The 24,396-nt window shown below is 60.7% G+C and overlaps 1 protein-coding gene across 11 annotated transcripts in view; it reads right to left on the minus strand.

Moving 5' to 3' along the window:
- Nucleotides 1-24,396, minus strand: part of CACNA1G (calcium voltage-gated channel subunit alpha1 G) — a 57,606-nt gene that overhangs the window by 17,807 nt on the left and 15,403 nt on the right. For 7 of the 11 annotated variants that reach the window (XM_045299983.1, XM_045299989.1, XM_045299984.1 and 4 more), the window contains exons 9-24: nucleotides 15,207-15,358; nucleotides 14,050-14,235; nucleotides 13,838-13,952; nucleotides 13,583-13,738; nucleotides 10,925-10,993; nucleotides 9,526-9,610; nucleotides 9,251-9,444; nucleotides 7,900-8,328; nucleotides 7,044-7,144; nucleotides 6,765-6,888; nucleotides 5,118-5,186; nucleotides 4,853-5,037; nucleotides 4,001-4,127; nucleotides 2,186-2,311; nucleotides 1,343-1,432; nucleotides 632-824 (exon numbers count right to left, since the gene is read on the minus strand). In XM_045299983.1, the coding sequence (XP_045155918.1) occupies nucleotides 632-824; nucleotides 1,343-1,432; nucleotides 2,186-2,311; nucleotides 4,001-4,127; nucleotides 4,853-5,037; nucleotides 5,118-5,186; nucleotides 6,765-6,888; nucleotides 7,044-7,144; nucleotides 7,900-8,328; nucleotides 9,251-9,444; nucleotides 9,526-9,610; nucleotides 10,925-10,993; nucleotides 13,583-13,738; nucleotides 13,838-13,952; nucleotides 14,050-14,235; nucleotides 15,207-15,358 (2,401 nt within the window). Of the gene's footprint in view, nucleotides 1-610; nucleotides 825-1,342; nucleotides 1,433-2,185; nucleotides 2,312-4,000; nucleotides 4,128-4,852; nucleotides 5,038-5,117; nucleotides 5,187-6,764; nucleotides 6,889-7,043; nucleotides 7,145-7,899; nucleotides 8,329-9,250; nucleotides 9,445-9,525; nucleotides 9,611-10,924; nucleotides 10,994-13,582; nucleotides 13,739-13,837; nucleotides 13,953-14,049; nucleotides 14,236-15,206; nucleotides 15,359-24,396 lie in introns of all 11 variants that reach the window. The other 4 variants (XM_045299982.1, XM_045299988.1, XM_045299981.1 and 1 more) reach the window with 2 other exon arrangements.

The following is a 24,396-nucleotide window of genomic DNA, read 5'->3' on the forward strand; positions in this document are numbered from 1 at the left end:
GCACAGCCAACGGGGCTGAAGGGCAAAGGCCAGCAGGGATCGTCACGAGCTGCGTCCAGTCCCTGCAACCTCAGACCTTCACTGAACCGGAAGGGAAAATGTTTTACAGCTTGGCCAAAAATAATAATAATAATGCCCAGAAGCCCATTTGGAGAGAGGGAGGGAAGTGGGCCTGGGGTCATCTCTCACACTGCGTCCACCTGCAGGTTTGGACCAAGGTCGTCCTCAGCAGCTGCAGGCCCTGGACAGGCCCAGGGTCACCACCCTTGTAGCTGGGCCAATCCCTGGGGACTTGGATGGGGGCCTCGAGCAATGCCCCCATCAGACTCCCGTGGGAAGAGGAGGGGCTCCTCTGAGAGCAAGGCTGGAGGGGGCCACACATCAGCTCCTCACTGGGAAGCGTGATGCTGAGCCCCAGGGAGCCCCCAGGGTGGGGCGAGGGGCTCCCCTCCAGGGGCTGAGCTGATCTGCTTCATGCGGGCTCTTAAGGCAGACATGCTCGGGGGAGGGGGGCGGGGAGAGGTGGGAGCCCCTTCTCCCTGCCCCCAGCCCCCTGCAGTCACAGGCCAAGGTCAAGCACGACCCAGAGAGAGGTGGAAAGACTACCGACCAGCCATCTGCTTCTCCTTACTCCTTCTCCTCTTCTCCAGTCTCCGCAGCCGCTTCTCCTCCCGCCGCCGCGCCTCCTCCACCTCCTGGTGCTGCCGGCACTTGTGGAAGTTCTCCACCACCACACCCACGAACATGTTCAGCACAAAGAAGGCCACGATGAGCAGGAAGGAAATGAAGTAGAGCAGCATCCAGGGGTTGTGGTTCATGATGGGCTGGTGGGGAGCAGGGGGCACACGAGCGGCATCAGCCCAAGGGGGTCCCATTTTAAGTGCCGCCCCCGGCGCCTACCTGCCTTCAAACGAAGGCCTGCACACATAACCGCTGCAGGAAGCCAGCAGGTGAGGTGGACGAATGGTGCGGGTTCGGCGGGGGTCGGGGGGCTGGGGACTCGGGGAAAGTGAAATCGTGTGCTCTGACGCACAGAGGGGCCGCTGCTTCTCTGTCCCCGCTGACATCTGACCCAAGGGGACGCACACCCAGAAGCCCCCGGATCTTCCGGCTTCTCCAGATTCCAGGTCTGATGTGACATTCACTGACGCCACTTAGCACCCATTCAGAAACTAATCAAGGGCACTGCGGGTCAGTAAAGCACACAGGGGTCCAGCCCACAGGCTGCCACTCTCTTCTTCTGCTAAAGACCTGAAGCTCGCGGGCCAGCCTGCTTGTTCTCTCTGGCCGGGGCCTGAGCCCACAAGTCTGCACTGAGCCCCTGCCCACCTCAGGCCTGTACCTGCTGGTCCACGCCCACAGCATCCAGCCCATCATACATGATGTCCACCCAGCCGTCCTTGGAAGCCAGCACGAACAGCGACATCAGGGCCTGAGGAGGAGGAGAAGACCAGGAGAAACCTAGGATGTGTGGCCGAACCGTATACCACCACTGACAGCAGGTGTGTGTGTGTGTGTGTGTGTGTAGGAGTGTGGGCCTTTAGAGTCACCTTCCAGGTGGCTGGAGCACTCTCTGCCCCCAAGTCCCATGGCTGGGACGCAGTCAGAAGGACAGAGGCAGGGCAGGGGACCCAAGCCTGGGGAGCCCAGAAACAGGGCTGGGGGACCAACAGCAAAGCAAAACGAGCCACTCCATTTCCCACAGTTCTCTGCTTCTGGACACACGGCGTGAGGGCAGGGGTCCTCACCCTACAGCAGGCTCAGCAAATCTAGACATCGTCTCATCTGTCCTGACTACCACCAGAGGAGCCCTGGTGGTACCCTGGTGGTGTAGTGAACCGCCAGGTCAGCAGTTCAAAACCACTAGCTGCTCCTCGGGAGAAAGATGAGGCTTTCTACTCCTGTAAAGAGTGACAGTCTCAGGAACCCGCCGGGGCAGCTCTGCCTGTCCTGCAGGGCGCTGTGAGTTGGCATCACCTCAAAGGCCATGAGTTTGGAGTTTGACATTTGGGAAGCAGACCACCGGCTGGGTGTGAACTGCTGACTTCTCAGCTAAGGGTCCTTGGTGCCTCCCAGGGAATGCTGTACCTCTGAGTGGGGCTAATGGGTCCTGGGCTCACGGCGCTGTGGGTGTGGTGGAGGGGGGCGGTGTGCTGAGGGCTGCCCGCCCTCCCCTGGGGCTCACCTGGCCGAGGTTGTCGAAGTTGTACTTGTGCCGGACCCACCGGTAACTGGCCTCGGCACAGTCGGACTTGTTGGTGATGTTCCTGGTGTCCTCGCCCTGGCACACGAAGAACTTCCCTTTGAAGAGCTGGGAGCAGAGGAGACACACACAGCAGACGGCGGGACTTGGGCTGTGACTACAGGACATCAGGATGCCCAGAGCTCCACGCCCCCCCACCCACCCACCCCCATGCTGGGTCCAACAAGCTCTGGGAACACCTTGGGTGAAGGTGGGCCACGGAGTCTGGACTCAGTCATGTCAGGGGACCACCACTGGGACCCTTCCTCTGGGTTCCTGGGAGGGCAGGTCAGGGGACAGGGAAGCAGCTAGGGCACTAAGAGTCACCGGGGGTGAGGGCAGTGCGCTCCAAGTTTGCCCTGGACCAGCAGGCTCAGCATCCTCTGGGAGCCTGTTGGAAATGGCCTCCCACCCCCACCCCCACCCCCTGCCCTGCTGTAGACCTGCTAAACTGGAAACTGAGGAACTGTCCTCATTTTACTCAGACGAACTCACTGTAACTCACTGCCATCGAGTTGATTGTAACTCATAGCAACCCCATAGGGCAGGGCAGAACTGTCCCTGTGGGGTTCCAAGCCTGCGGCAAACTCTTCACGTAGTAGAAAGCCTTGTTCTCCCATGGAGCGGCTGGCGGTTTCAAACCGCTGACCCTGCAGTTAGCAGCCAATGCGTAACCACTACGCCGCCAAGGCTTCTGTGTGAGCAACCAGGCTCCCAGGTCATTTGGCTGAAAAGAGCACTTGACCAGTAGGCGGCAGAGGTGGGCTTGAACCTGGGTCTGTCCTGGGAGCGCTCCAACTCCTCCCATTCCAGTTCAGACTTCCCACGGGGCCCTGGCTCTGAGTGGAAAAGGGATTGGGGTGGGGGGTGGGGGTGGGAGGAGAAGGTCAGGGGCTTTGAGCAAGCAGGCATCTTCCACTCCCTGAGACTAAAATCGCAGTCCTTCAATCCTGGGCCAGGGAGGCGGCTGAAGGAGGGGAGGGGAGGAGAGGCATGCGGGCAGGAAGGGGTGCTGGGTGGGTGGGTGGGGTGCACAGAGGTACCCCAGCCTGCCTCCGGGGCTAGAGAATCTCTAGGAAACTGGGCATCAGCCTCCTTCCCAAGGAGGAATGGCCATCCCAGGAAGGGAGCAAGGAGATGGGAACCAGCCACCCAGCGGCTCCCACGCTGCCCAACAGCCAGCTGTTTACCCTGCAGCTGAGACATCTGGAGCTAGGGGCACTGGAGGGCGGGTGTCGGGGCTCCCGGGCCCCCAGAGGCACCCACTGAGTTCTGCAGGCAGGTCCCACTCCAAGCTCCCTCCCTGGGCTCCAGGCCAAGTCCCCCGGCAGCCTCACTTCCTGCCTCATCCAGGGTCTGCACACCCTCCTGCCTGCCAGCACACTGCTAACCTGGCCCAGCTGTCTGGGCCCTGGATCCAAGGCCTGGCCTCCAGCCTGCCAGACTCAAGCAGGGGTGGGAGGGGAGGGGAGATGGGGATTCAAGGGGAGCTCCCGGAGCAGGGCGAGGGGCGGGAACAGCAGCCTGCAGCAGCTACCGCAGATGGGCCTCCCCGCCAAGGCCCTGGTCCACTTGGGGCCCTGCTCTAGGCCCCCAGTGTTTTACAAACTGTTTTACAGACTGTGGAACGTGGCCCTGTCTACTCTCTAGAAGGAGGGCAGAGGCAAGGCCTTGAGCCTTAGGACCCAAGGGTCAAGAGAGGGCACTCCTCAGGTCTCTCAGATCGCTGGGCCCCCATCCTGTTGGGCCCCCACAAACCTGCACCCCTAGGATGCCAAAAATGATGAAGAAGGCACAGCAGATGACCACGATGTTGCCGATGGGCTTCAGGGAGGACATCAGCGTCTCCACCACCAGTTTCAGCCCCTGCGCCCGGCTGATAACCCTGGGGGCGGGGAGAGAGGGGGGTGAGAGCAGCCCCCCCAACTCTGACATTGCCTCAGACACTGCCCTCAGCACCACCCTACCTCAGTGTCCCCCTTCACCCCCCAGGGTACAGTCGCAGGACACCCCCACTCCCATCAGGACCGCATCCACACTCTCTCCCAGCAGGCTACAACATGCTGACACACATGGCTCCTCCAAACTAGTCTCTGGCAGCCAGGGGCCCAGGGTGACGACCAGCCCGACATATGGTGCCCAAGGGGTGAGTGTCCCAGGAGACAGCAGGAGGCGAGGGGACACAGGGCGCGTGGGCTGCCACCGAGGGGCAAGTGTTTGTCCTGAGTCCGTGGGGCCATCATCCAAGACGCTTGGACGGAACGCATTGCTGAGGGTATTCTGAGAGGTCAGGCGTCCTGCTGGGGGTGGTCCTCAAGGGGGACCTTAAGTGGGGAACGCCAGCAGCAGGAGTCTGCTACCTCACAAGGAGCAGCACATCCCCACCAAAGGCTTGAAGGGTGCTGGGGTCCCACGCGGGCCCCACACCAGCAGCAAGGGACCCTCAAGAGTGTGCTGTCTTGGAGAGGAGGCCAGCGGAGGGAAACCTGTTGTTGGTGTGTGACTCCATATGTCCCCCGAATGACAGAGGGGGCCAGGACAGCCCGAGGGGGCAGGGAGGACGGCCTGGGGAGAGGCGCACAGGCTCGTGCCATGCAGGCGGGTGGGCACCTGAGTGGGCGCAGGGTGCGCAGCAGACGCAGCACCCGCAGCATGCCCAGGATCTTGGTGCCACTGTTGGAGACCATGGACACCAGGATGTCGATGACGGAGATGAGCACCAGCAGCCCGTCCAGCACGTTCCAGCTGCTGCGCAGGTACGCCTGCTCCCCGAAGCACCAGCCCAGCGCCACCACCTGGGACCACAGTCCGCCGAGTCAGCCTCCGGCCCCACCGCCGCTGGGAACGCTAGTCCCGCATCCCAGACACTGCTCACCTTCACTGTCATCTCGGCCAGGAAGACGGCGGTGAAGATGTAATTAGAGAGAGTCAGGAAGATGCGTTCCTGAGGGGTGACGGCAGCAGGTGGGCCCTGGGGCAGCACGCGGCCCTGGGCCCCAGTGGTTATGCTCACAGGGGAGGACTTGGGGACCGGCATGCCCTCAAGGGCCCCAGGGGGGTGGGAGGGGTGGCTTGCACCTCCACAGAGTCTCACCCTTGCCCCTGAGCAAACCCATCCCTGGGGTGTGGCCGAGGGAGGAAGTTACCCCCCTCAGTACGGCTGTCACGTGAGCGCCACATCTCAGGCTTTATCCCTTGACTCCTTCCTGAACACTGGACAAGCCTTATCCTGGTTTCTGACACCCCCACCCACCCCCCAGCACCGTGCCCCTCTCCTCCCTGCTCCCGGGCCACGAATTCTGAGGGGCACTCTAGAAATGGACCCTTGGAGCAAGCAAGCAGGGGGCCGGTGCACATGTATGCCCGGGCAGGGTGGGATGAACACAGCCCAGTCCCCTGAGGACTGAGTCGACTGGGTGGACTCCACTGGGTGACCACGGCGGAGGTACAGAGAGAGAGGCCACAGGCAGAGCTGGGTGTCCGAGAGACAGGCGCATAGAGGGCAGAGCCAGAAGACACCGCACTGTGCCGGGCCAGCAGCTGCGGCGGGGAGTGGAGGCTGTGGTGACAGAGAGGAGGGCTTTGCTGGGCGGCAGGCAGGACCTCAGGGTGTGAGTGTGACCAGCCAGGGCCCCAGCCCAGCAGCCCTGAACAGCCTGGGCGTGAGGCGGGGTGAGATGGGAGGGTGTTTGCTCAGCCACCTACTCCTGGGCTGCCCCCTCCATCCCCACCCAGCTCGCCCTGATGGAAAACAGATGCTGCGGCAGCCAGGCGTCCTAAACAATGGTGTGGGCAGCAGCAAGGAAGGGTGGGGGGCGGCCCCTCTGGCAACCCCCAAGCAAGTGGTGCACAAGCCATGAGGGGAAACAGAGGCACCCCACTCACCCACCCTGCTAGGACCTGACTCATGCAGCAGGGAGGCTGCTTGTGCCACCATGCTGGGGAGACACAGCCCGGAGAACCCCCAGGGCCATCCCAGCGAGGCTCGGGACCACTGACTCCCCGAGACCTGGCAGCGTCAACGTACCCACCGAGGGCGTAGAGCAGCTTCCCTTCCTGCTGGGTCTGTACTACCCACACGGGGTGAGACCTCCCCCATATCCGTGCACAGTCCTGGGGGGCCCCCAGGGCACTCAGCCTGTGCAGGGACAAACCGCTGGCTCTGTGCGCTCCATCTCATGGCTCCTGCCATCCCAGCATGGCTGTGGGCCTCCTACGGGCGCCTCTGAGCCTCTCGCTCACAAGAACACACCGGCGGTGAACCACCTGGGACACCTGCTGTAGCACTCTCTCCTTGGGAAGGGCCCGCTCCCCACTCGGGCCGGTGTGTGACAGAAGGGAAACTGAGGCGGGAGGCACGCAGGAGGCACTTCGGGGAGTCGGGGAGCCCTAGGCTGGGACCCTGGCTCCCGCTTCCCTGACTCTGGGTCCTTCGCCTGCCTCCCTTGCTGGAGGGGCCTGCCAAGTCAGGGAGGGGCCTGGCACACCCCCAGCCCTGGTGCAGCCTGTCCCGGTGACTCACGGCACTGTGGGGGTCGATTTTGGGGCGCTCCATGGCGATGGTGATGCAGTTGAGGAAGATGATGACGAGGACGACATGGTCAAACATCTTGTGGGTGATGATCCGGTGGCACAGGAGACGGAATCTGCCCCGGAACAGAGGCCAAGGCTGGGCGGGAGACAGGACGGGGCAGCAGGGGCGGGGGGCCCGCCCCCAGCCCACGACCTTCCCCGGGCCCCCACGGAACACCCCTGCTCAGGCCCCGGCAGGGCTGGGCCAGGTCGGTGCCTCCTCACTCACTTTGACTGTGGAGGGAAGATGTAGGCTGACCAGGCGTCCCGCTCACGGCAGCAGGAAGGGAGCCGGGCTCGGATCCACGCCCGCATCCGTTCCCCTTTGCTCTGTGGAAGGGACTCGGGCCGTGAAAGGGTCCAGGCCCCGTCACAGCCATCTCAGCAACCCCTACGTCAGCCCTTTGTCTTCCTTCTTGTTTGTGATCCTGAAACCATCTCCCCACCTCCCCTAGAGCCTCACCACCCCTCACCTCTCCCTACTTCCTTATCTCCTCCTCTCTCTTCTCCCCTACACACCCCAGCCCACCCCAGCCCGGCCCCATGGCTCTCCAGCTTCCTCATCCCTGCCCCTAGCACAGCCCCTGCCTGTCCTCCCTCGGTGCCCCCCTGCTGGGGCTAGAAGCCACCTTAAGGATCAAACGCTGTTCCCACCACACTGTCCACCCAAAGAGGACAAAGGCCCCTCTTCTCACTTGCTAAGCTGGGCCCGCAGTCCCAGGGCCCCTGCACCCTACCCCAGGCCCAGGCGGGTAACAAGTGTGAGTGAGTGGGTGAAAACAGGGTGTGAAACGGTCGAGAGAGGGGACAGGGAGGGGACATTCCCTCGGAGAGGTGAGTGATGGGTCTCTCTGAGTCACAGGAGAGGGCCATGAAAGATTCATCCGAATCTGCCCGCACTGTGCAAAGCCACCCGAGGAGCGGAGGGAGCAGGGCTGTGGAGCTCGGTTCCCAGACAGACCTGGCCCCTGCACTGAGGCCCCATGGGCTTTGCACCCTGAATAGCACAGAGAGCTGGGGGTGGGGCCAGCTCTGGGCTCTCTCCAACTCGGGATGAGGACCCACTGCGCCCTCAGGTGCCTCACCAGGTTGCCCTCGTCATCAGCGTCATCCCCATCTAGTGGAGGCTCGTCTGGGTGTGAGGCCCGGGCCAGGCGCCCTGGGGTCGACCTGCCATTGCAGTCCTGGTGCTCCGAGGCCGAGCTGCGGCCGCTGGCCGTGCGGTGCAGCCCGGGCACCTGCAGGGTATCCGGCAGGTCGAAAGATCCCTTGGCTTCCTGCTCCAGGGAGCCCCCAGGGTGCCGGGCACTGCCCACCCGGCTGGCCCGCTCCTCTTCCGAGCTGTCCTCATCCTGGCTCTCCCGGCCCTTGCCAGACAACAGGGACCGCCGCTCCCCACTAGGGCTCCTGCGTTTCAGGCTGGGGGCACGGCCCAGGCTGTTTCGACTGGAACGCCTGCTGGCCCAGCTGCTGGCGGCACTCCAGGGGCTGTGTGGGGAGCTGCGGGCGCTCGGCTGGGGGGCAGGCAAAGCAGAGAGGGTCTCAGCCATGGTTGGGACACACACACACACACACACACACACACACACACACACACTGTACATCCCCGTCTCCCATGAGTCTCCCTGCCACCACATCAGGCTTGAGCAGGAGCCCTGGACTCTGAGGCCTGAGTTCAGATCCTGGCTTACCCTAACCCTCTCATTTATTGGGAAAGAGGCTGTGTTGCCCCTGGCCATATAAAACCATGGCGAAAGACCTGGGCTCCGGCACTGGCCTCCTGGGTGAAAGTACAGGCTCTGCCACCTACTAGCTGCAGAGTTTTCAACAAGCCACCTGGCTCTGAGAGGACGGGGTGGGGACGTCATGGGAATGCAGCTCACGGGCCTGCCGAGCAGGACCTTCTCGTGAGCACTAACGGGCAGTGCTCCGAGTGTGCGGTCCAGAGGCGATAAACAGATGAAGGATTGCTATGATCAAGATCAGGGATGGTGGGAACTGAAAGGCTGCAGGTTCGAGTCCATCCAGAGGCAACTCAAAAGACAGACCGGGGTGATCTACTGCCAAAAAACCAGCCAGTAGAAATGCATGGAGCTGAGTGCTCCTTTGACACACACGACCATCTGGATGGCAAGTAATCCGACTGTGGTTAAGGAGGCAGGGACCCCCGACCCGCCTTCTGCAGGTGAGGCTCAGCGTGTGTGCTTCAGTCTCACCCATGGTGCCTCAACTGGGAATCACAAGAGGCAGGACTTGAACCCTGATCTTTGGCCGACTGACAAGTGTCAGCCTCACTGGCTCCCCTGAGGCTTGTCAAGGCACACACAGGCCCCTTCCAGCCCCTGGCCCAGCCCTTGGACCTGCCCCACCTCCACCATCTCTTTCTACAGCCTTTTGTCCAGCTCCTCCCACCTGGCACCCAGGTGCACCCCTTACCGGTGACTTCATCTCATGGGCTGCCCCAGGCTCTGCAGACCAGCAGCTGCTGGTGCGGCGGGAGGCGGGGCCCAGTTGCTCCCCCAGGCCCGTGCTGGAGCTCTTGGGCAGTGACATGGGGGTGGCGGCCGTGTGGATGATCAGAGGAGGGAGTAGGCTCCTCTGCAGCTCCGGGTGCTCTCCTAGGGACACCACTACAGGGGAGAGAGGGGGCACCCTCTAGTCCACATGGGCTGGCCCAGGCCCAGGGCCCACACACCCAGAGAGGTACTCACAGGCCCAGCGTTTCTTCCTGTCCCCATCGCCGTCCAGGCTGGGCGAGAAGAAATCAGGCTCGGACTCGGACTTGGTGGCATCTCCCTAGGACCAAGGAGCAGCAGGGGGGCTGTTAGGGACCTGGGTGGGGCAGGGGGAGGCGGGACAGCTGAAGTCTCCATCTTCACACGAACACACCACAAGGAGGCCACGGAACCAGAACCACGGCACAAAGCATGCACCGGTGAACAGCCTCCCCAGATACCCACACCCCAGGCCCTCACGTCTCGGCCTGACACCAGCTACGCCTCAGAGGTGGCCACACTAACCCCACAGCCAACAGCTGCACCAGCCTGGCCGGGCCTGACGCCAAACCTGGCTGCGGTGGAAGAATTGCCCGGAGGCCTAACAGGCCCAGGGAACTTGGGGCCTGAGTGAGTTCTAAATGGCCACGGAGAGCCTCAGGCCGTCCCTCCGTGGCCCGCTGCTTCTCTAGCCTCAGACCTAGCGATCCCATAAGGAACTGGGAAGGTCGGTCCAAGAATTCCTTTGCTCTTCCAACTGCCCCAAGCCGGGCCGCTCCCCTGGCCCCATTTTTGCCTCTGCCCCTGTCTATGGGACAGAGGTTTCTTCCTGTTTAGCAGGTCAGTAGGTTCCCCAGTAATTACACGCTTTTTCTTAAGAAGTTATTAAAAACGACTTGATTGCTACTTTTGATAAGGGCATAAATATTGCATAATTGGCATCTCAGGGGGTCCTTTTCATTAACTCAGTTTACATCCCTAATGAGGCCTTTAATTATCAAGTGGGATCTCCAGGGGGCTGTTCGGGATGTGTAGCACCGTGGGGTCCCACAGGAATCCTGGGTTCACCCGAATCTGGAGCCAGTGCCGGAAGCAGCAGGGCACAGGCTCAGAGCAAGGCTGGAGGAGGGGCGTGTCCTCAGGTCCCAGTGGATTCCAGGACAGCTCACAGACCAGACTCAGGAGTGAGTTCGATGTTGGTGCTTTCTGGCCAGAGGACAATCTCCAAAGAGCCACGCTGGGCCAGGGCAGCCGGTGGAGTCTCCAGCAGGGGCTCAGGGCAGAGAGATGGTGGGCAGGCATGCAGCCACCAGTCTTCCTTTCACCGAGGCCCAGTGTCCCAGACTCCTCAGGACCCAGGGTGGACACCACACACAGACACACACAGGGTTCTAAGTCCCTTCTTTCTCTGGCCAACCCACTGGCAGAACAAGGAGCCCCCCTTGTAGATCCTCAAGGGAGAAGGGACTTAAAATCGAAGCAAACCTCGCAACACCAAGGACCACCACAGGCTGCACAGTAGCTGAGCGTCAACGACGAGCACAGAAACACAGGGCGGCAGGGGTGGGGTGGGGACACGGGCACAGGGGCATGCCGACTCGGGTTGCGTACCTACCCCCTGGGAGTCGACAGGCAGCTGAATACAGCTCAACTGTCCACTCGCATCTTCCCGTTTGCTGATTTCCTACGGGGAAAGGGGAGGCGGGGAGGGGCGCTGTCACCCCCGGGGCCCGGACTTTCAAAGGTGGGCATCGAAGGAAGATGGAGATGGGGAGTGAGGGCAGGCCCAACAGCAGGGGAAGGGGGGATTAAGAGGAGCCAGAAGACCTTCCAGAATTCAACCTCAGGCCCTTGGGCCAGAATGATTCTGGAAGGCGAGGGCAGAGGCCACGCAGATAGATGGGGACAGGGCAGGAGAGGCGAGGACGTGCTGGGTGGCACCGGTAGCTTCGCTAATGCTAGCTTGCGTCCCCACAACATGAGAAGCAGGGACCACCACTGCTCGATGCCCTACAGGCAAGGGCCTGAGGCTCAGAGGAGTTCACCCAGAGAGCAAGAGGTGGCCCTGGGCCTAGACCCTGAGTCTGCAGCCCTGCAGACAGCTCACGTCTCCAAGGCTCGGAGGCCGGGCACTCGGCAGTGGAGGGGGAAGGAGGAGAGGAGCGGGGGCAAGTAGGAGGGGTGGCAGGAAGCGAAAGCAGGCCTCTCTGCTCTCAGGCTCGGCCATGTCCCTTCCAATCACCACCGACCCAGCAGATCTGTTTGGGATGGGATGTGACAGGTCGCAGTGGGACAAGGCGATGATGTTGTTTAATATCAATTAATGGCCTCACGCGGGGCCTGCTGCCTGTTCATTTAATTAAGTGTGTGCATGACAAATACCCGGGGATTCAAGGCACTGCCCCCTGCCATCAGAAAACCCACAGCCCGCCCCTGCACCACCCCTTCCACCTCTTGGCAGGATGGCTGGGCCAGCAGGGGGTGGCCCTGAAGCCCCCCTGCTGGTGGAGGCCCACAAAACTGGGGCAGCCACTTCCTCCACTGAAGTGGGGTGGCTCACTGGTGGGGGAGAAACACAGCGGCAAAACCAGTCTCCCTTTTCAGACAACGGGCCCTGGAAAATCCACACAGGAAGGAGCAGGTACCACGGGCAATGACCCCATCCCCCCCTCCACCCCGCAGCATGGTGGGAGAGCACACCTCTCACACGGACAATCAGCCCCGGAGAGGGGGTTGATAATGCACTGGAAGCAGCCCCAGTCCCAGGCCTCCCCCCACCCCCCTGCCCCACAACCACTTCTCTTCTGAAGGCTGAAGAGGCTGCAGCCACCCCCCCACCCCCCACCCCCTGTCTTGCAGAGCCAGAATGACCAGGCCAGGCCAGCCGCTCTCCATTCACACGCAGACTGGGCTGCTGCCTAGCAACCTGGACCAGCTCAGCTGCACTCAATTTAACAAGGTGTTGTCTGGAAGCGCTGGGAGGGGGCTGTCAGGCTGGGCTCTCCAGGACAACTGAGGACCACATTGCCTTGGCAGAACAGCCGGTGAGGGGAGGGCACAGAAACGGGGAGAGTTCTGTGTCCCTTAAGGGCTCCACGGGAGTCATCCTGGGGAAGCCTGCGCCAGAGGAGCTGAAGGCTCTCACCTCGGAGTGCCCCCTCCCAATGGTGAAGGGTGGCAGCTGAGTGGGGGCTTCCAGAGAGACCCTGCCTCTGATAGGAACAGCATGGCACCCTTTAACCAACAGGGCCAGGAAACCCCAATGACTGTCCCATCCCCAAGAGGGGGCTGCCACCCTGGCATCGCCAAGGGCCCCCAGGAGGAGGAGACGGGACGGTGAAGCGCTATCAAGTTAAAACGGAGGCGGCACCTCAACAGCCGGGCTGGGCCTGCGGGGAACAGCCCTCCCTGGCAGGGCTGGGAAAGGAGTCGGAAAATAGATTTTTGTTTTTCCACCGTGTGCGGGTATTTATAGACAAGGCCCCAGCGGGAGTTTCCATCCGGGTCACCCAGCGAGAACTGGACCAAGCACCGCTCCCACCCCACCTGGAGCGTTTCTAGGTTGGGTCAACCTGCTCTGCACAAGGCGCTGGGAGGCAGGGCGGGCGGGGGGCTCAGGGGAATGGGGGTGGGGAGTAGAGGCTGAGCAGCCTGTCCAGCAGATGCCCTGCCCAGACAGGCCAAGGGCAGGCTAGATGTAAATCCATATTAATCGATGACGCTGCCCGTGACGACGGTGACGGTGACGGGGCCTGGGCTGGAAATAGGATGCTGGTCTCTGCCGTGCCTGCAGCTAATTGGGCTCATTTCTCACCCCGGCAGCTCAGCCCTGCCCGGGCCCGTGGCATCTTCATCAGGCTCAGCCAAGCACATACGACTGACCTGCACACAAGCCACTCCCACCCCTTGGCCCAGCCGGTCAACGGTCCCCTCCATTGTCCCAGCGAGCGGTCTCTCGGGGAGCCAGCTGCTGTTGGGCACTGCACACACTGATCTGGCCTGACTTTCTGGCCGACCTAACAGGGGAGGCCCACCTGACAGGAACCCCTCGACCCAGGGCCCCATACAACCCCTTGTCTCCCAAGTGATGAGGGCCTGGGTGAGACCTGGAGCCTCCCGCTGCTGGTCTGCCCTGGCTCGTCTGAACACGGCTCCCTGTGGGACCTCCCAGGCCTCCACGACTTGGTAGCAGAGGGAACTGAAGCCCTCCTGGAAGCAGGACTGTTGGGGGCAGGGTGCAGGTGGGTGTTGTGGGCAGGGTGCAGGGGGTTACCTCCGCCTGGAAGCCCTCCACCAGGATGGCCACCAGCAGGTTGAAGAGCACGTAGTTGCCAAAGGTCATGAGGGCGATGAAGTAAAGGGCGGCCCAGGAGGATGTGGAGGCCATCCCATTGTAGAGGACCTTGTTCCAGTCCTCCTGGGTCAGGATCTGCAGGCGGGGAGTGAGGGCGGGGTGGAAATCAGGACCTTGACCAGGGCACTCTCCCCAGTCTCCAGAGGGCCACCCCTCCTTGGTCACAGATTGTACCTGGAAGACTGTGACGATGGCCCAGAGCAGGGAGTCAAAATTCTTCCGGTCTGGCAGCGTGTCCCCGTCCCGCTCAGAAGCAAATTTGCAGCCGAACAGGTGCATGCCCAGGATGCTGAAGACACATGGGGGGTGGGGGTGGGGGGTGTCAGGCCGGCACTGGGCCTGTTGGCTCCGAGGCCCCACAGCCCTGCGCTGGGCCCCGCCCTCACCTGAAGATGAAGATGAAGAGCATGAGCAGCATGCAGAAGGTGGCCACGTTGTCCATGGTCTTCATGAGCACCACGAGCTGCCGCTGCAGCGCCGGCAGGAAGCGCACCAGCTTCAGCACCCGCATAAGGCGGAAGGTCCGCAGCACCGACAGGCCACCCCCCTGCTGGCCCACGATCTCCCACACGCTGCAAGGGGGGCGAGGAGCATAAGCAAGCTGCCTCCAGCGCCTCCCCTGTGGGGGGACCCAGCCGCACCTGAGGGCTCGGGCTGGCCCTCTCGGGGTGAGAGGGTGGGGCCTCCTGGCTGGACAGTGCAGGAGGAGGGATCTGAGGGCCAGCCCTGCCCCCACTTCCCGCCAGAGGTCATGTCCCAGCAGCTGACGCCCTCTCCCTAAACCATGCCAGCGCATGGGCATCAAGCTCTAGAATGTTTGCTTTGTTCTCTTTTAATGAAATCTAAAGCCCATTCCAGAAAGCAATAAAGCACTGCTCTTGGCTCCAGGTCTGGGGGGGGGCGGGGGCGGCAGACAGGACAGAGCAGCGTCCCAAGGTCCTAGAAACCCTAAAGCAATCTGCCGGCACCAGAGACCCAAGCTCTGTGCAAGCAGGGACAGCAGACAGCGCCACATCCTGCCCTCTGGTTGCTCTTCCAGGCCACCTTTCCCCAGTCCTGACCTACCCGAGGCCAGGGCAGGGCCGAAGGGGCCAGTGCTAGGTGAGTAAGGCCAGGCTGACGAGAGAATGGAGTCCAGCTTGGCGCAGAGAGGGTCTCCCTTCCTCCCGGGGTGGGGCAGGCTCCAGATCCCTCCCCCAGAGATGGGGGTTGTGGGTCTCCAAGCCTTTTGGCTGTCCTGGGCCCCGTTTGAGAAGCTGGGAGGGCTGAATGGCAAATCTAGAGGGTGACGGGCAGGGACAAGGCTGGCTCCACTAGCTTTGTAGGAAAGCCCCCATTCTCTTGTCATTCCATTACATCACAAACTTTCCGAAGGCCCTCGTCTGGCAGGTGTCCTGGGTGCCACTTGTGTGTGTGTGTGTGGGGGGGGGGGGAGCAGGCGGGTGGGGGAGGCGGCGGCGGTGGCAGCAATGAGCAGTCCCTATCGGCCGAGGTAGTCACCAGCACCAGCCTTGCGAGATCACACAGCACGTGAAAGTCCTACCTGATGACAACAATGACCCCGTCAAAGATGTTGTAGGGATTCTTGATGTAGCCAAAGGGCCCGTACACCAGCAGCTTCAGCAGCATCTCCAGGGCAAAGAGGCTGGTAAAGACGATGTTGCTGATCTCCAGGGCATTGGTGAGCTCCTCAGGCTGGAGGGCAGGGGTGGGGGTGGGGTGGCATGAAGCAGCCCCCGCGGGGCCCGGAAACCCCCCACCCAACCCCCTGAAGCACGGGACTGCAGAGCAGGAGGCACAGAAATAGCAAGTTTGTGTATATGGGGCCGAGGGGTTGCTGATCCAGGCTGGCGATGCAGGTAGACGCCTGCCCCAGTGAACTCTGCAGAGCCCTTTCCTCCCCTCCCCCAAACCTGGGTCTCAGATTCTAGGGTTCTGTGTGGTGGCTTCCCCCCTACCTCCTGCTGGGGCTCAGTTTAGGAGCCCCAGCCAGCAGAATGGCGATCGCCAAAGCCTAATGCACACCCCCAACCCCAGCTACACAGCCTCCAGTGTTGTACAGTCACACAACTGTCAGCTCTGCTTACCTCCACACACACACACACACTCACAGGCACTGATGAGAGGGAGGGATAATCAAGGGAGGACTATCACAGGGGCTGAGGCAGCTAGAACCTCAGCCTGAGTCTGGGTGGGACACCTGGGTCAGTTCCCAGCCGATTCTACCAACGTTCTGTGTGACCTTCAGCAAGGTTCTCAACCTCTCCGGGATGAACGGAAAACACTGGCGGTAATGGCTTTCATGCCAGACCCCAGAGAGGCCAGAACGAACACCAGCCCTGTCGCATCTACAAGTGCAGCTCACTCATCACTAGACTCCCTCCCTCCTCCTTTCAATATTACAAACACAAAAACAAAAACCCCAAACACCAAACTTAGTGTTACCGAGTCATTTCTGACCCACAGTGACCCTCTAGAGCAACACAGAACTGCTCCAGGACTCTCGTTCTTTTCGGGAGTAAAAAGCCTCATCTTTCTCCCCCCAGAGCAGCTGGTGGTTTTGAACTGCTGACTTTGTGGTTAGCAGTCCAATGTGTAACCCACCAAGGCCCCTTTCCCAATATTAAGTGCCTCCTCTGTGCTGAAAGGAGCCCTGCAGGTGGCTGTGTGCTTTGCATTGGTGAGACAACCCGCAAGATTGGCAGTTCGAACCCTGCCGCCACTCCATGGGTGAGTGATGAGGTTGTCTGCTCCAGTCTTAGAGACCCTATACAGAACAGGTTCCCAAACTTACTGGGCCTATGCCCCTTTTCAGAATATAAAACTACTCGGCACCCCTCTGGGAATGAAAAATAGTTGTACGATGACCTGTACTCCAGGATAAAGTGTAGTCTCTGCTTGTGCAGGCCCCCGCCCCCCCATCGTGCCAGCACTCCCTCGTGAGTGGTACTGCCTGCTGTGGGAGACACCGCAACTCAGGTCACCAAGAGTGGAGACTGGCTGGACAGCAATGAATTGGCTTCTTGTTTGGCTACTAAACATGGTTGGTTTGAGTCCACCCAGGTGCCCTGGCAGAAAGCCCTGGCAGGCTAAGTCTGAAAATCAACCCTTGACCACCCCACGGAACACGTTCAGCTCTGACACAGGCCCTGGGGGGCCAGCTGTTTGCGTTTGTCTAACTGAACGTTAGGGAGCCACGGTGGCGTAGCTGGATTATGGGTTGGGCTTTGAACCACAAGGTCAGCAATTCAAAACCACCAGCTACTCTGTGAGAGGAAGACGAGGCTTTCTACTCTCCTGGAGACTGACGGTCTTGGAAACCTAGGGAGCAGTCTGACCCCCAGGGTCGCTGTGCGTCAGACGGGACTGGGGGTCAGGGAGTGCGATTTTCTCGTTCTCTGAGAGATGGAAAGGCTGGAGGCTCACGCCTGCTGTGGAAGAAGACTCACAATGTAAGAGAAAACCAGAGCTCTCGCTGCTGTAAGGTTGACTCAGACGCGCCACAAACCCTATGGCGCAGCTCCCCTCTGCCACGCACGGGGTTGTTGTGTGCTGGGATCCCCTGGACAACAACTGGTTACTGCACGCGAGCCGTGCACCAGATATTAAAGGAGCTACAAAAAAAAAAAAGAACAACCCAGCCAGGCGTGCCTGCGTGCTCCCTGCCTCCCGGGAACTCGGCATCTGGTCTAGCTAGAAACAAGTTGTACACACACAACGCTGAATAGCCACAAGAGGCCTTGGGCGCTCTGGCACCAAGATGCATGCTCCAGGCAGAAAGTCCAGGGGCTCGGGGAGAGCAGGTGCGGGTATGGGCCCTGGGAAAAGCCAGGTTGGGAGGCAGCACTTGCAATGGGCTCAGCAGGATGGGGAAGGGGTCTTGCCAGGCCGAGGGAAAGGAGGGTGGTGCCGGTGGAGGAGGCAGCCGGGGCAATGACTGATTTGGGAAGGAGGAAAGGATGCCGCTAGGCTGGAGACATGGGCACAGGGGAGGCATAGTTGGTTCAGTCAAGTCAATTCTGACTCATGCCCCCACCTGATGGACCCCAGGCCCACCAAAAGCCTAGGCCCCCAATAGGTGTTCCAGGAATCTGCATAAACAAATGACCCACTGAAACCCGGATTCCGTCCGACACCTCCCCCTGTGGTCCAGCTGCCTTATCTGGCCAGCTGCCTGGCAGGTTGTCCAAACATGGGGCCAGACCTTGGGCAGATCAGTGTGTCTTAATGGCCCACCTGTGGGATCAGCCCCGGTGTGGCTGGGGGAGCGGGAAGGAAGAGTCTCCAACTCACAAGCAGGTGGGGCTGTTTAGGAGCTCAGAACCAACAGCTACTCAGAAGACGATAAACTTCCCAAAGTCGGGGGGTGGGGTGGGGTTAGGGTGGAAGCAGAGCCACCAGCTAGCTGTCTAGTGGGTGAGTGGCTGTCATGGGGGGGACGGGGGTGCTCCAGCAGAGTCCTTTAGTCCATAGATTGGGCTTGGGGACTGCAAGGGACAGCGCCATCCGACCTGACCTCGGTACTGAGTTGCTCGCTACTGAGTTACCTAGTTACCTAGTTACTGAGAGCTGGAATCTTCAAGTCTCTCCAGCAGTGTGAGCCAGGTGCAGGTGGGGAGGAAGGGGCCATGGTCAGCATCAGAGTGGCCCACTGAGCAACTAGGCCTCAGATCCTCACCCCCCACCCATCCCTGAGAGAACCCCTTCCATCCAGCCTGCTCCCAAAGTGTCTCTAAGCCCAGTGAACCTGCCCCCTTGTCCTCACCCGCCTTGCACAGGGCCTTGTCCGTGCGCACAGTGTTCCACAGAAGAGGTCAGGAGACTGGTTCCAGGTCAAAGGGCAGCAGAGAGAGGAAATGGGACCCAGGCCCACATCACTCCCATTCTAACAATAACAGCCGATACTAATCCGGTGCACGGGGGACCCCATGTGTGTCAAAGTGGACGGTGCTTCGAAGGTGAGGGTCCCTATGAGCAAGACTCAACTCGATGGCAGTGAGGGAGACCTTTCCGAAGCAGGATGACAGAGGCTTCTTCTAAGGCACCCGTGGGTGGGCTTGAGCTAGGAACCTTTAGTTAGCAGTTCAGTGCTCCATCCTGCACTAAGAGTCAAGGAAGATTCAGGTCCAACCCGGGAGTGACCTTGAGAGGCTTCTGTCCACATGGGTGGGCTGTATTTTCTAGACACTCGAATCTAGAGCTGCAAGATAGTGAGTCAGATGAACGTTAGAGATGCTCATCCATCCGTCAAGTTCACTCTGACTTGGAATTGCCAAGATTTCTGAGACTTGACACCTGCTGGGAGCCTCATCTTCCTCCCGCAGAGCGGTTCCTGGATTAGAGTCACTGACCTCGTGGTTGGCAGCTCCATAGATAACCTATTGCTCCACTCCAAACCCACTGCCATCGAGTCAGTGCTGACTCATAGCAACCCTACAGGAAAGAATAGAACTGCCTGTATCAGAGTAGAAAGTCTCATCTTTTTCCCATGAGTGGCTGGTGGTTTTGAACTGCTGACCTTGTGGTTAGCAGCCCAAGGCAAAACCCACTCGGCCACCAGGGCTCCTTTTCACGTATTTATTTGTGAAGGCCCCATTACAATGATCATTGTACAATGATCCATTCAGGGTTCGTCGCACTCACTCACTGCCGCCGAGTCAATGCTGATTCACCGACCCAGGAGGGCTCATGAGGCTACAATTGTTACGAGAGTAGAAAGCCCAGTCATTCTCCCAAGCTGCTGCTGGTGGTTTTGAACTGCTGCAGCCCAACTATAACCATGTAGCCACTACTCCACCAGGGGTCCCTTGGGGTTCATTTACAATGGGCTAATGTGTATGGTATGTAAATTATGCCTCAAAAAACTGTTCATTAAAATTTTTTTTTAACTTAGGTAAGACTTAAAAAACAAACAAACTTATTTTCGGGACGCAAAGAGCACAGCAGCTCCCTCCGTGTGAGCCTTAAAAACACAACTAGTCAACACATGTGGTGGTTGTCATTTCCTGATGTTGCCAGGGCAGCTCTCAGCAGTGTGTACTCCATGCTGACGCGCACAGCGCAGGCACAGCCCCCCACCCTTGAAATTCCCTGGAGGGCTGGTGCCCTGCCCTCCGCAGCCCCAGCCCGCACCATCAGTCCGAGCCCAGGGAGGGAGGCAGAAGGCTGGAGTAGGATCAAGGGCCTGGGAACATCGAAGGCTTGCGTGTCTGACTCGGCCCTGCCCCCTCTCTCCTCTCACTCGCCCTGCACTGCTCTCTAGAGATTACACCCTAGGGAGCTTGGGGGTAGCTATGAGCTGAAAGGGGTTCCGTGCCCAATGCCATGAGGACAAGCCCCCCTTTCCAGGTATCCCCGTGGCCCACAGAAAGCAGCCCTCCTGCCCCAGACAGCTATGTCTGCCCGAGTTCCTAAACTGGGGGCTGGGAATGTTCTGCAAACTCAGGCTGAGGACACAGAGACACCCTCTTAGCAACACGGTTGCCCCAGGGACCAGAGCCGTGGTCACAGTCGCTGAAGCAGCAAGAGGGGAAAGGAGGGGACTGGCTGCTCGTGGGCCAAGTCTCTTGGCCGGCGTGTCCCTTCCTGGCACTCACCACCCAACCCAAGGGCCAGATGCAACTGCCTTAGCAGGCCGGGGATGGTGACTCCGAAGGCCTGGGTCTGCTGGTGCTCGCGGTCACTCCATGGGGAGCCCCACCCACACCCCACCACACATCCCAGAGAAGGTGCACAAATCCGATGGCCAGGGGCTCAGGCGCCCACCTCCCCTCACTGATGCGCCCTGCCACCGGAAGTCCTCTGAGACAGCCAGCACCATCCTCCCTCCTGTCCACAGACATCAGGATCGAGGGGAGTGGTCTCCGAGAGCAGGTCCCAGACCTGTTCCCTGTGCAGATGTTGGGACCTCATATTGCCCTATCGGCACCCACCTCACCCCCCACTCCCACCCCAGCCTTCCTCTAGGAGCAACTGTGGCCCCATCAGCACCACCACCAGGATGCCCTCCAAACCCAGTCTCAAGTCAACTAACCTCAGCGCACCCATGGCAGCGTGCAGGCGGCCCAAAGGGAGAAGGTGGGAGCCTGCACACAGGAGGCCTGCCCACCTGCGTGTCCTCAGGCAAGTCCCTCAACCTCTCTGATTCCTCATCTGTGACACCAGGGAGGTCAGGCCTGCAGAGACTCTAGCCTGGGGTCGAGCCCCAGGGTGCTGCAGCGGAAGACCCCAGCCGGGGGTACTCATGCGTCCTGCGTGGGGCTGGGGCTGGGGGCCAGAGGTGGGGAGAGAGCTCCAGCAGGGCATGAGCCAAGTGAGGAGTGGGCCAGGCGTAGTCAGCTTCAGCGATCAAGAGCAGACTGATCGGCTTGGATCAGAGGGTGGACGGGGCTGTGGGGCAGGCAAGGCTGCACAGCTGGCCTTGATGCCAGTCCAAGCCGCTGCCACTGAGGCTCCTGGGGGAGGGGAGGCCGTGCAGAGCCGTGTGGTTGGAAGATTAATCCGCTGCTGTGGTGACAGCGCACGGATGACTTGGAAGGACAGACAGAGACCGATTAGGGATTCTGCGGCCATCTAGGCAGGCAGCTCTGGAGTCAGCACTGGAGACAGTGGCTGTGCCTCTCACTGGGACGGTGTGGGGGGGTCGATGACAAGCGGGGCCCTACCCGTGCCCCACACCCACCTTTGTGACCACAGCACACCAGTTCTCACTCCTAGCTCACCTCACCCACTTTTGAGAGTCCAGGCTGCAGTTCCCCACTCCCCCAGGAGAGGGGGTCCAGTCCAACTAGTAATAGGCTGAGGGGGTGTCACTGGGTCCGGGGAAGTGGGGTCTTCCAGGAGGCCAAGGAAGCGAGGGGGCCCCAGGGTAGCCGGAAATCTCCAGGAAATTCTAGAAAAGACTACCCAGCCTGCTTGTCACCAACCCTGGGATCCTGCAGCTTGGCCCTTCGCCTCTCTGGGCACAATCCCCCAGCACCCACGGAGCCCACAGAGGTGGTACTCACGCTGCTTAAGCTGGGCGATGCCCAGGGATGGCTCTATCTCCCTGCCCTCAGCCTCGTCCCCAAGTAAACAAACAAAACAAGTTGGCACCGGGCACCTACAAGGCTCACCCAGCTTTGAGTCAGCCACCCCCAAAGCCAGGCTACCTCAATTCTGAAGCTGTGATGCCTACTCCTATCTGCCCGGGCCATCTCTCTGCCTGGAGCCCAAGGGGGGCCCCCCACCAAGCTGCCATGCAGATGAAGACCTCCTGGGGCGGGGACCTCCTGCACGGCCCAGTCCCCAGCCCTCCCTGTGCGTACTCACTGCTCCGGAACTGGAAGTGCTGAGTGCAGCTGGAGCTGCGGAACCGTGCTGACTGGGCAGGTGAGCCCCCACTGGGTGCCTCCACCCCCAGGCCCTTCCGAGTCAGACTGCAGCTCTGCCCCCGGAGCTGCCTTTTTCTTTTCCAGCTTGGGAGCTTTTATTTGTTTTTTTTAAATGTTGAACAATAGACCCGGGTCTGGTGAAGTTCCCCACCCCAACCCCTTGTCTTCCCCCTCAAACATGGGCCCTCAACTTGCCCTGTCCACCGCTCCCCACAAGTACCCCGCTCCCAGCGCACCCCAGACTTATTGCTCAAGAAGGCAAAGAGGAAGGGGAACAGCTAACACCAGCAACTCCCCACCCCAGGCCCCCAACTAAGGTCAAACCCACATACGGGGCAGGGCGGCCCAGCCCCAGCAGGTATCCAGGCCCCTCCATGGAGCGGAAAGCGGCCTCGCAGGGCAGTCCAGTGGGTGGGGGGCGGGGGGGAGGGGACGGGGACGATTGGGCTGGGGGTCGCATGCAGGGCCATGAAGTCCAGGCTTGTGCCCGTAGCCCACAGGCAGCTCTGGTCAGAGCCCTTGTCCCTTCTGTCCTCGGTGTCGCCTGAAGTTCCCATGGATGTCCGGCAGAAAGGTCTGGAGCCTCTGGACAGCGACAGAGCTCAGAGCGAGGGTGCTGGCGGCTCCAGGGGGTTCCAATCAGGGCTGGTGGGGGCTGGGGGCCTGATGGGCACTGTGGCGGGAGGCAGCCAGAGCGGGGCAGATGAGTGGTGGTGGTGGCTGTCTGGGGGCCAGCCGAGGCTGCAGGAAGCGGCCCTGCTGTAGTTGGGGGGGCACTGGCAAAGCAGGGTGGGTGCTGTGGGCAGGGGTGGCCTCAGCAGCGGGGCTGGCCAGGACAGGGAAGTGGGTGGGGGTGGGGGGGCAGTGCAAGGGCCACCCCTCAAGGCATAGCTATGGAGACCCCTCTGCTCACTCCATATTCCCCAACTGATCTCAACTTTCCGCGTGCTGCTTCCCCCCTTGGTCCCCAAAGCCCTTTGTCTCTTCCACCCTCTTCCTCCCCTTAAGGGGGGCAGTCTCCCCTCACCCCCTGCACCGCGCTCTGAACCAGGTGCCCCTGGACTCCCTCCCTGGGTTGTCATGCCACAACCACAGTCTTCTGCCCCCCTGCCCTAACAGAAACCTGCCTCGTGCACCCTCGCCCATACAGCCCTGCACCCCGTGACTCCAGCTCTGCCCGCTTAGTCTGAGTGGCCCCCTGGTAAACTGAGGGCTGGGAGAAAAGTGTAAGCAGCTCAATCCTCTGTGCTCATCATCACGGGTCTAGAAAGCCAACTCCGGTGGGGATGACCATCACCGTATGAGACCTAAGTAAATCCTAATACACATTATCGTGACTGGACACAGTCCCTCCAGCAACCCCCCATAAAGAAACTGTCGGGAAGGAGCTGCCGTAGAAGATGAACGATCCATGCGTCTGTAGAGAAGAGCATCAGACTCCGTAGCCCAACCCACCGTCAACTGTTGCAAACTCTCCTGAGGTCCTCTTCTGGTATGGATCACAGATTGTCCCCTGGGGAGGGCTCAGGGCGTTCAAGGTCACCCAGCACTAGGTCAAGACGCTGACATTGCTTGTTTATTACACTGCCCACTTATGATATCACCTACTTACTACGTAATATGTTCGCTGTATGATGCGCATGCCTTTTGAAGGATTTGTGAGCCCCATTCGATAGGCTCATTGGAAAATACATTCTCTGAGTCCTGACTTAGGGACCAGGCGCCCCTGTGCCCCACTGTCTGTCTTATTTTCCACAATTGCAAAGTGGCTCCTGAAAACCCGTTCGAATGTTGGGGACCCCGCACCCTGATATGGCCCCTCTGTGACCTCAAGGCCAGGCCCAGCCTACCCCAGCTCTTGTGGCCCTGTGAGGCCCCTCCTGCCCCTCTGAGGCTTCCTCCTGAGGCTCCCCGCTGCCCCTCACACCATCAGACATTCCTCAGAGTTCAGTCTGAGCCATTCCCTCCCCTTCCCCTCCCTCCCTCTGCCACCTTACCCCCTCCAACCTCTCCAGCTGCCATCAGGGGTGTAGACAACACTGAACAGCCCCCCTCCCAGCCCGCAGCCCTGCCAGGCTGCCAGGCTGGTCCCCAGCCATCTCCAACTTAGCACGTAGCCTCCTCTCCCAAACCGGCTCCTTCTCCCGGCACCCTATCATTCTTGGGATGCTGTCTGGGAACTCAGGGGCCATCGAGCATCCACTAGCCTTCCCAGGCAGCAGGTGCCAGGCCCCTGGGTCCTGGCATTGTTGCTGCTGCCCCGCCAGCCCCTTCCTCACTGCTGAAACCTGGGCTGGGGCCTTCACTACCTCTGGTTTGGACACAAAAACAGCCTCTCCCACACAACCGCCTACTCCCCGC

This window comes from Echinops telfairi, unplaced genomic scaffold (genome assembly GCF_000313985.2).
Source record: "Echinops telfairi isolate 266 unplaced genomic scaffold, ASM31398v2 ScPeMD7_7458;HRSCAF=8496, whole genome shotgun sequence".
In the NCBI taxonomy this organism is placed as follows: Eukaryota; Metazoa; Chordata; class Mammalia; order Afrosoricida; family Tenrecidae; genus Echinops; species Echinops telfairi.